Raw genomic sequence first — 10,967 nt, forward strand, 5'->3', positions numbered from 1 at the left:
AAGAAATACACAGCAGCAGGGGATGTGTACAAACACCCTCAACGCAGACACCAAGTACAATATTTAAAGATCAGGGAAATCACAAAACAGTCCAGTTCCAGAAGGACAAACATCAGGTCCCACAGCTTGAGTACTGATCTTCTGGCTTCCTGGCATTGGCTATGTCTTTAAGTGTTTTGCCTCGTTGAAAATCAACAAGAAATTGCTTTTATCAGGAAGGTGGTTTTCATACTCCCAAACAACAAGTTTTAACTCTACCTATTTCTAACATGCCCTTCTCATTTAGAAACAAGAACCCATCAAGGTGAGTGAAAAAACATATTGTTCCATTTTGTAGCTGTAGAAACCAGGACACAGATGAAGACACTCAAGCTCAGAGCAGGCCTGAGATCCATCCCTAGCTGCTTGACATAAAAATCTGGTTTGTGCTTAGGTTTGAGCACAGTTACCATGGCAGATTTTGAAGAAGTATTTTGTGTTCTCACAATAGATCTACAGCTCTAGAACACCACCAAGTTCAGCAGTGCTACTGCAGTTCTTAAAATGTCCAGAGAAACGACTGGAAATTATTATTGCAGGACATACTCCTATGGGATAAGCACTTCAGTTTAGACAACATGACCACAATTAGCTCTGGAAAGGGAAGAACATGTAAGCACACATAACTGCCAGCAATCATTTTGCTAAATGATTTTCTTTATCTTCATGCAGACACCTGCAGGTGTATGCAGAGTCATGATTTCTTACCTGTACACGCCTTCAATGCTATTAAGTGCTGTAATTCCTGCTACAAGAGAGTCTGCTATATGGTATCTGCCATCATTCATGGCTCTCTCAAACTGTATTTTCTGATCAAACAGCATCCAAAGCTAAACAAAGAACATTCAGGAACAAGTTTTAGAAGTTGCGCCCAACTCATTTTCTAATTCCAAGGTAGAACTTACTTCTTCTTTTCCCCTGTGCATATTTATTTCTAGACACAACTAGCTCCACTGTCCAGTTACTGGAGTTACTGTATTACTGTCCTCAATGGAAAATGCTCAGGTCTGGATTAATGTTTCAATACCAAGCTCACCTATTTGACTGCATTTTAAGTAAAAAAGCTTTTTTGAATCATTACTAATGCTTTGAAACAGTGGACTTGTTCTGTAACTATATTAATGGAATCTTGAACACTTCAATGTAAATACTGCCTTATAGACTCGTGTTAACGTGTTTCCCAGAGTCACACAAACTCCACCCTCTTCTCTCTGTTATTTCTGGACTGCACTACATCAAATAAGTAGCCTCAATTAAACAGAACTTTGAAGCTTCAAATCAACACAGAGCATTTAACTTCCATATGTGCTCATGAAGGAGATGCAGATTCCTCTGTCAATGACATTTCTATTTAAACAGATTTTTCTTAGGAAGCTAGGGTGAGAGAAATGTCTCACCAGTCTTAAAACAACAGGGCACCTTTTTCATGCTTCTACAGCAAAGTTTATGCGACACGACTCCTGTGAGGTCATGAGCCAAGTGAAATTAGCCCATATATCGCCCAAGGCATACAGAGGAAAGAATTCAGATGCACTGGAATTCAGATCCTGTTGTATAATAGTTACATGATGTACAAGCTAAATGATATTCTACCTGTGCGTGCTGACTATTGGGAGGGAATCTTTCCTTTAGGTGTTTCAATACTTCAGAAGCAGCTGCAAAGTATCCCTGTAAAACAAAAAGAGTGCTGTGATTAATGTACAGCAGGGCAAGCGCCGCTCCCCTTGATTGCAACACAACCTTCACAGCCAGAACCTGCCCACCCAAAACCTGCACTTTCTTCACCCCCAACGCAGACATTAAAGTCGGAACGAAACACAAGTCAAGTCTTGCACCCCCTGTCAGTAACACCCACACGTCCTCTCACCCAAATGCCATTTTGCACAACTAGCCATAAACCTCACCTGCTCCGCGTGCAGCTCAGCCAGGTGACACAACACTACAGCAAAGGACTCCGTGTTATTCTGCTGAACGCCCACATTCACAGCCTCCAGACTGTTCATGCTCAGCAACGTCTGGGCTTGTTGGAGTGCCATGGTGCTTGTGCAAGAGAAACATCTTTTAGCTTTCGAGCAATAAACAACAACTATTTTTAATCTATAGTCTTATTATGACAATAGTCTGCATTTTCTGGTAAGCCAAGGACCTGGCGGAGAATGAAAGCTTGTGAAAGAACTGCTATCCAGGAACTCTGAACTACACAGGCACATCAAGTACCACACACCAAAAGCTGCACACAGTCGAAGCACAGAGATGCTGAAAATGGGGGCACAGGAACAACTTAGGATCCATTTGCCACTACTAAATGGAAACTCAATCTCTTCTCCAGCATGAATTTTAAAGGAACACAAGAGAATGGAAATAATTGCTCTCAGCCTCTACTGAATCACAGTCTGATTGCTTTATTTTAGTGCACTGAAGAGACACAGTCACTTGTTGCACCTGTATAAATAACTCATAATGCATTATGTGCTAACAAGTACAGTGAGCTAACCCAAGAGTTCAAAAGAAACAAAATACCTGCGGCCATACAACCTCCAAATGGCAGTCTTCTGTGCTATACTAATATCAATAAGCTCTGACAAGCTGTGTTTCCAGTGCAACAGATCAGAATCTTTTAAGGCATCCATTAGTTTGTTGGCAGCCTTCCCTGCAAAAGCTCTTTGCTGAACCAAGGACTGTATTCCCAGGGAAGCAAGGTACTGGGAATAAAAAAAAGCATATATATACATATATATACACAACAGCATTGAAACGCTGAAAACAGAGTCCACTACACTTGCAAATTACACTGGAGCAAGAGTTCTAAACTAAGGGGAAAAAAAAATCCCAGAGAAAAAGACATGATGTTATTCAGCACAGACAAAGGAACACTGCTCCAGGCATTTCTTGAAATACCCACTTATGCACACCCACACATATGTGAATGCCATTTTGTTAGATGTGAAAGGTAATTTCCACTCCTCCACACAGAAGTCTTAAAGAAGATGACAGGACTTGTACCTGGATTTCTCCAACGATGAAACAGCTGTGAAAACACAGAGCCTTCCCTCCCTTTCCCCACCAAGCAGCCATGTCTGCTCTCATCTCCCAACATCAGCAGTTTAGTTCCTTTTAGAACAATTCTCTTAGCAAAGAGATTGCAGATCGTGGGGAAGATATAACTAAACATGAAGAACTAAACATTCAGGGCACAAAACTACCAAAAGGGAGGGATGCCTTGCAAGATTTCACAGCTGGGACAGAGCCCTACAAGTAAACATGTGTTCAGAGCCCTGCCAAAGGCACTAGCATTGAGTTCCAGGGAAGGCGGAGGCACAAGAACCTCTCTTGAGCACCAGCAGATTGTGCTATGGGCCTAAGGCCAAAATGGTGCATGGGACCAGGCTAGAAGCCACACAGTTTTTCTGCCTGAAAACCAAACAAATTAGAAGGAAAAAGTGAGGCTTGCAATAATGCATTGGCATTAAAGCAACTGAACTCTGGTTTGTTAATGTGAAGAGTAAAAATAATAGAAACAGCTGGATTTTGGAGTGAGAAAACAGGTCTGTTTAAATTCAGTTACATATTTTGAACAGACCAGCCACAAAACGCAAAACCCCTCACGCGTTCCCCTCACCACATGTATTTTCCCTGGAATAAAGTTAAGGATAATTAAAATGAACTTACTGGCAAACCAAAATGTAAAGATTTGTTTACAGAGTGCTCCAGCAGAACACAACTATCGAATATCTTCTGCTCCAAGATGTACAACCAGCTCTAGCAAGGAAACAAAAGTTAACAGCTCATTGCAGACAGCTAAGGGCTGCAGCACTTTAAACTTTTAGCACGGAATGCACAAGAACTCACTGGGAGTAAGAAACACTCCTCAGAATTAATGTGATACTAAGGAAACTTCTACTAAATGCCGCACGGCAAAGTATATCAAAAGTGCAGTTAGGCTGGGACACCTCCTTGACAGCAGTCAGCACTGGAGGTTCAGAGTAATGCAGAGAAAGTAATGCAGGAGTTTGATGCCATCGATGCAATTCATCATACCAATGATGTTAATTACAGAACAAAATACAGAGAAATCTAAATCTTCCCCTTGTCTTTTCTCTTGGCTCAAAAGAAGGCTGATTACTCTTTCAGAATCCAACAGACAGGAGGAAAGGAGGAAGTTTATGAAATGCTCTATCTCTTTAACACATGTAAGACTAAACTTTGAGCTTAGTACTGAGGTGTTAGTACTCTGGGATCACAGCTTCTGTTTAAAAAAGTAATCCTGAGCTGCAACAAAACCATCCCATGATCTCCCTACAGGTGCTCTGGGTGACCCATCTGCCAGAAACAATATCACCCCACTGCTGGGCACACATGTTCAAATTACTGATGTAATTTGATGAGGTACCACTGTGAGAGTAGTTCTGCAACAGTTGACTGAGCAAAGGCTCAGATCACAGAGACAAAGGTGACTTAACCTTGCTTCAACACAGCCACCTTACCAGGCAGTGCTGCAAGCAAACGTGGTCGTTAGACTCCTGTGCAATTCGGATAGCTTCCTGAAGTGCAAGTTCAGCCTGTTGGCTATCAGCAAACAAAAAGAGAGAACATGTTAGTGTTCCCCAGTGCTTAAAATACATTACAATACTGAGGAATATTGATCTAAATTATGCATATTGCACTCAGAAGATAACTCTGATTAAAGGCTGATGAAAAAGCCTGCGGTTTCCTCCCAGCACTTCTTCAGCAATGTATTCTAGTCTGGAGGATAATAAGCAAGACAAAATCTGCATGTGCGAACCCAGGACAGCATGCTACTACAAAAACACAACTCTAACCCCTAAGCAGGCTTTCAAAGCCAGTACAGGCCAATGTGCCAAGCTATTGTTTGAACAGGGGCAATGTTAAGCATCTGCCTGTGTAGAAAATGTTATTGCTCTCAATTTTGCACGTCCTTCCCATCTCCAGCCCTTTTACGTGATGCCTCCAGGCAGCAGTCGATATATGCCAACCATACATGGAGGTGGGTAACCCAGCTTTATCAATAAAGTAACACCCACCCCTATGGCATTTTAATATTAAAAAAGCTCAGATGGTTTTTTTTCTTTTAATGATTCCTTTTCCAGATCATCAGCTCTATGGTGATTTGAATGTTAACAGAAAACCAGACACAGTTTCTTGAGAATACAGCTGAAAATTGGCATCCGCGTCCACTGACCTTTCTGAGGTCATGGAAAGGCAGCAATTGAGAACTTAAATACTTAGGAAACAGTTGCAAAAGGACACAGACAAATGTCAACTCTTACCCTGCTGTAGATGGCTCAGTTATTATGGAAACCAAGTAAATGTCAGAATGAAAACAAACCACAACAAATCAAGATTCCAAGAAAATTCCAACCCAACTATAGCTGGTATCAAATGAGAGAAAGTCCCTTCTCCTCCTGAACAGATTTTCAGAACAAACAGGAGAGCTGTCTACCAGCACTTATTCAGTAAGATGAATTTCAGTTGTGTGGTACAACATGGTAACTTACTAGTGGCCAAACCGACAGTGCAGTGCAGCCAGGTTCAGAGCAGCATATCTCAAACTCCGACCATAACCTTCATCCCCATTGCTTTTGCTTTCTGCTCCAGTGAGGATTAACCGGTCAAAGTAATGAAGGAGGCTGTGGGTTGAACTGAAGACATCTTGCACTCTGAGACTGTTTAAGTAGCTTAAATAATGCTAAAAATTGAAGCAAAATCAGCTTTAACTATACAGAACTATTAAAACAAAGGGGGGGTTATAATTACTATGTATCTTCTTAGTGAGAAAGGTTGCCTAATAAGTGCAACTGTGAAATACTGCATGGCCAGGCAAGGGCGTGATCAGAAGTTGCAGTGATGCTGATACTACCTGTGCAGAATTCCTGTAAAACTTGGATTGAATTTGTCATTTTTCCTAATAGAGGGTGTCCCATAGGCCAAGATCTGGCTGTCAGAACTATCCCACCCTGTCTGAGACCTCTACATACACAGAATCCCTGTATTTATGTACTAAGCGAGGGAATGGAGGCATGACTCCCACTGTGCCTGTACTCCAGAAGATACTCAGAACTGTGAGCACTGCTTCCAGATGCTGTGCAGATAAAAAGCAGATGCTAAAACTATGGATTTCTTCTTGGCATTGAGACCTGGGCCTGACAATGTCAAACGGAACAATGGAAAGGACTTCTGGAGATGTGAAGTCCAGCCTCTACTGTGGCAGCCCTTTTAAGGTTATGTCTCCAAATGGGAGCAAGGAGAAGCCTGTCTGCCTCAGCCCAAGGCTACTGGAAGGATGAGTTAGAAAGTAAGGCAGGAAAGAGTTGAGTGGGAACTAATGGACTTGCTCAGCAATAAGTTGTTGATGGACAAGGCAAATGCTCGCAGCACAGGTCTGGAAACTACTCTCAGTGGGAATTGCCTATTGCTTTCAGTCTAAAAGCTCAAGAAGTAAAGTGAACATTGGTAAGCAAAATCAACAGATAATGCATTTAATGCTGATTTTTAAACTGGGGGAGTATGAGGCCTGAAATTTCTCAGGGAAATGTATGTAAGAAAAAGTAAGTTTTAGCTTTAATTCAACAAGAATGCACTCACAGAGTCCCACCAAAATTAAGAGGATCACAGCTGTGCGTAAAGCTAGACATGTGGTGAAATACTCAGCTTCATTAAAGTTTCTGTACCTTCACGAGTTTCAGTCTGAATCACTAAACATTTACATGCAACTTGCTCACATTTTTATCATCTTCTTATATTTCAATATAGAATAAATTACTCCCAAATAATCCCATCCTAGAGATAAGAAATCCCTTTACAACCGTTGTGGATGAAGAAAGAGACACTTACTGCTTCAGCAAAGTCTGGATTAAATTTTAACAAGTTGTTCAATTCCTTTTGTAAGGATGCTGGAGCAAGAGCCTTTGTTTCATCATTCTTTAATAAAGAAGCCTGGAACAAAAATTGAAAAGCAAAATTAAGGTAAGTGACAATCCGGAGGCTTACAAATGTATTTTGATACATGCTTGTCAGTTTGTTATCTGCTTGGAGAGAACATTAAAGAGATTTTGTAACAGCTCTGTCTACTGTGAGGCTGAAACATCTGTGGCAGTTTTATTCTAAACTGTATTACAGCATTTACTTTCCAGAGATCAGAAAGACCGAGTGAAATAAAAGCTTATTCAAAGGATTGTAAAAAGGTACTTAAGGAACTCTGTTTAATTTTCTCTTTGAAGAACTAATACAATGGATTGCTCACTGGAATTACATGCATCTTCTCACCAAAAAAAAAAATCAGGAAAATAAGAGTGAATCCATGGTTTGCTTCAGCAATTAAATCAATTAATAAAAACCTTGAAGGAAGTCCAGGCCTTCAGGTTTCCATCCGCAGATGGAAAGACTCTGTAGCCTTTGGGTCAACTAAGAGATCCATTTGTATGTATGCTGTATCTTTCTGCTAGAAGCAACTAGAGACAAGACAATCCACGGGCCAGGTACTTGATAAACTGAGACCATAAGCCCAGTTATTGGTGGAATCAAGAGAGCACATGCACACAAGAACATCCATGTGTGTGTATTTCACCCTAATGGACCTTCATCCTCATCAGCCAGAGAGGGGAACAGGCTAACAGACAGCATGCTGGGCCTCAACACTGCTTTCACTGGAGGCCATGGAGCTGCAGGAGCTTTGCCATGATCAGGCTACCAGATTCAGCAACCCCTAAAGGTAAAGAACTTAACAGGACTGAGAAGTTACTCTGGACTTTCAAATTGCATACAAAACATCACGTATTATTCCCATTTTATTTTTGTAGCAAGCTATTAGAAGCATGGAGTGTATTTACTGCCATTTGTGCCCATGTGTATTTCTGCTCCATTCTGTATTTATCAGCTGGAATAATCAACAAAACTGCACATTTCACAGACATCAAATCTGAGGCAAACAGTCAGAATGGAAGTGACCTTCTCCCAGGCAAACATCATCATCTGGTGTGCAAGTCTAGATAAAACACTTTTAGCCCCAAGTGCTCCTACTGAGCAACTACATGCAAGATACCAACAAATCTTTAACAGATCTAAGCAAACATCATGTCTGGCACTGTGGATAAAATTGAAGGTGAAATTCATGTTACAGATCATTGACTCAACTTTATTCAGAATTAACATACCTGCTGAGAAAGAAAATACTCTGCTTGTTTCTGGGAAAGAGGCCCACTGCAAGATATCTCTTCTTCCCTGGAAAGAAGCACTCTGGTTAGAAACAAGGGCAACGAAATAGAATACAAGAAAATACATTTTATTAGACACTCCACACTTTTGCTTTATGAAGTTTTATGAGACATTATAGCTCAAAGCATGAAAGGAAACTAAAAGGAGAAAGCTTAATAAATGATTTCACACAGTTTAGTTGTAATCTTTAACCTGCAGAGACCACAGTCAATATGAATATTACCCTAAATACAGGTGAAAACCCAAAGAAAACCAGCAGATAGAAGATTTGGGATTGCCATATTCCAATGGCTTTGCTCTGGTTTTCCTTTCTTCCAAAGACAGTCACAAGGAAATGAACTGGCACTTGGGCCACATACATCACTCCAGAAAACAGCTGTTCTGCAAGAGCAGTTAGAACTTTATTCCAAGGGAAGACAGCAAGTACAGCAGACAGCCAGGCTCCAAGAGCTGTTAAGTGACTCATGCTGTACCAGACCACGCACAAGCACAACTTTATACAAAGACAGTTCAGAAAGGATTTTTAAATCTATGGATACACAAAATGCTTTTGGGATTATTCTTACAGTGGAGCACGTCTTCAGCATGTGAAAACTCACAATATTTGCTTCTCATTTTTGATGTACACAGATGTGAGTTCTTTTATTTGGAGAAAGGCAAAAAGAGAAACCAAAACCATTAAGCTTAGCTTTCCCTTAGCAAGCAATCTTTCCTTGTTGGAAGCAAAGGTAAAGTCTCCAACAGCTTTAGCACCTCACACACTTGCACAATTCCCCCAGCAGTGGGCTGGACAGAAGGAAACTGGGCAGCACCTGGCTTTTAACCTGTGATTTCCTAAGTGAGCATGAGAAAGGGTACTGCCATCTTCTGTGAGGAGCAGAACTGCTGTCATTCAGAAGTGTTACCACATGGTGGCACCAAGGAAACGCAGCAGCAGCCACCCGGCTCTGCCAGTGGGTAGGAGGCTTTAAAAATCACTACATCTCAGCGTTGCAGCTGGATTTGCTAGTGACAGGACATGCACAGGGCCTAGATGAGCACTGGTGGAGTCTGGGAGGTTTAACAGCAGCAGCAACTTGATCTGGGCAAAGCTTAAGTTTACTCTGATGTGTACAGAAGTAATGTGAAATAAGACTGAAGTCTTTCCCACTTCATAAAGAGAATTAATCTATCACCTTAAAGGTAGATCGAGTTCTTCTTTCTCCATCTTCCCCTCCAGTTCCTCTGTATTTGTCAGTTCCATATCACTCTCATCAATCCCATTTTTTTTCTCGTCATCGTTCTGAAAGTACTGCTGAAGTGCAGTGTAAAGTTTATAGACCTGACTAAAAGAAAGCTTATTGTATGCCAAGATCATGTGGCGCAGAAAGAGGCCTGTAAAGAAAAACATCTGTTATGACAATTGGCTGTAAGGCTGCTGTTTCCAAGAGGAGACTAGAAATCATCATAAGCAGAAGGTTAAATTGCATTATTTAGTTGCATTTAAGTGTCTCAGCCTACCAACTGATAAAACTCTGTGTAAATCTGGTATTGCTTTAGTGGCAAATCTCACAGACCATCTGATCACAGCAAAATTGTTAAGATCAGTGTAAGAGCATTACAATGTGGAACGTCTGAGCAAGAGAAAAATCAGATCATGCCAGCTTTACACCTACCCCAGAAAGAAAACCAAAGCTGTATCCTGAGTGGTTACATCAGTGAGATACAGCACACCAAATACAGCATATGGATAACAATTAGTTACCTACTACACTTGTTTTATGAACTTCTGGCTCCGTGCCTGTAAATGAATCTGAAAGGTCGTCAAAAAATTGTTCCATATCTTTCAATTCTCCTTCTGCCATAAGTTTTAACCTAAACAGGGAAAAGAAACCCACATTTTTAAGGGACTTAATAACACCAAATAATATGTTCTTCTATTTCAGGTATAGATGAATAAACACAACCAGAACCAAGTGGTAGCTAATTCATTAGGTCCAGAAGGGCTTTATATTCATAAGTGAAACCAGGACATACTAGGTATTAATAATAAGGCTAATAATAATCAAGTTTGGTCAGGTTCTTCTTCCTTTTTAGTTCTTTTAGTAAAGAGAACAATTAGAAAAGATGGTCATTCTTTTAACACAACGAATAGGTACCCAAAACAGAGTGATTTTTAAAACTGTTGTTCAGTGAGTTAGACAGATCTTCTGTGCTCTAAAGCAGATGGCTGCAACATCTGGTTTGGGGGCCTTTCAGAACTTATTGATGAGAACTTAGAATCACGGAATGGTTCGGGTTGGAAGGGGCCTTAAAGATCATCTAGTCCCAAGCCCCAACTTAGGCAACTAAAGCAGTACATTTTTGCACCAAATGTATGGCCTTTTTAAACTACACATTCACACGTTCCAGAGCACTTCTCAGCACCTATCCGGGCAGATCTATGTAACACAGAGCATGCACAGAACGGCTTTATCATCTTCCACACAGCCACTGCTTGCAGCCGCGGTGTCTTCACGTTTCCCACACAGACCCGACAGGAGGGCAGGGATGCTGAACAGCTCTCCTCAGCCTCCAGCAGCGGCGAACCCTGGCACAGAGCGGCTTCGTGCCTCCCTCCACCACAGCGGGGCCCGAGTCCGGCCCCTTGCAGCCCATCACCCCGGGAAAGGTCTCCGTCGGGCGGGAAGGGGAGGCGCGTCCCCAGCGCCCACCTG

General features: G+C 41.5%; 1 protein-coding gene across 2 annotated transcripts in view; it reads right to left on the minus strand.

Moving 5' to 3' along the window:
• Nucleotides 1–10,123, minus strand: part of ANAPC5 (anaphase promoting complex subunit 5) — a 12,822-nt gene extending 2,699 nt beyond the window's left edge. Inside the window, exons 1-11 of one of the 2 annotated variants that reach the window (XM_010019326.1) lie at nt 10,016–10,123; nt 9,447–9,645; nt 8,211–8,277; nt 6,892–6,993; nt 5,556–5,746; nt 4,524–4,605; nt 3,709–3,798; nt 2,560–2,741; nt 1,944–2,079; nt 1,633–1,707; nt 748–869 (exon numbers count right to left, since the gene is read on the minus strand). In XM_010019326.1, the coding sequence (XP_010017628.1) occupies nt 748–869; nt 1,633–1,707; nt 1,944–2,079; nt 2,560–2,741; nt 3,709–3,798; nt 4,524–4,605; nt 5,556–5,746; nt 6,892–6,993; nt 8,211–8,277; nt 9,447–9,645; nt 10,016–10,115 (1,346 nt within the window). In that variant the 5' untranslated portion in view covers nt 10,116–10,123. The remainder of the gene's footprint in view (nt 1–747; nt 870–1,632; nt 1,708–1,943; nt 2,080–2,559; nt 2,742–3,708; nt 3,799–4,523; nt 4,606–5,555; nt 5,747–6,891; nt 6,994–8,210; nt 8,278–9,446; nt 9,646–10,015) is intronic. The other variant, XM_010019328.1, reaches the window with a different exon arrangement.
• Nucleotides 10,124–10,967: the final 844 nt, after the last annotated feature.

Source organism: Nestor notabilis, unplaced genomic scaffold (assembly GCF_000696875.1).
Source record: "Nestor notabilis isolate BGI_N333 unplaced genomic scaffold, ASM69687v1 scaffold1848, whole genome shotgun sequence".
Classification (NCBI taxonomy): domain Eukaryota; kingdom Metazoa; phylum Chordata; class Aves; order Psittaciformes; family Psittacidae; genus Nestor; species Nestor notabilis.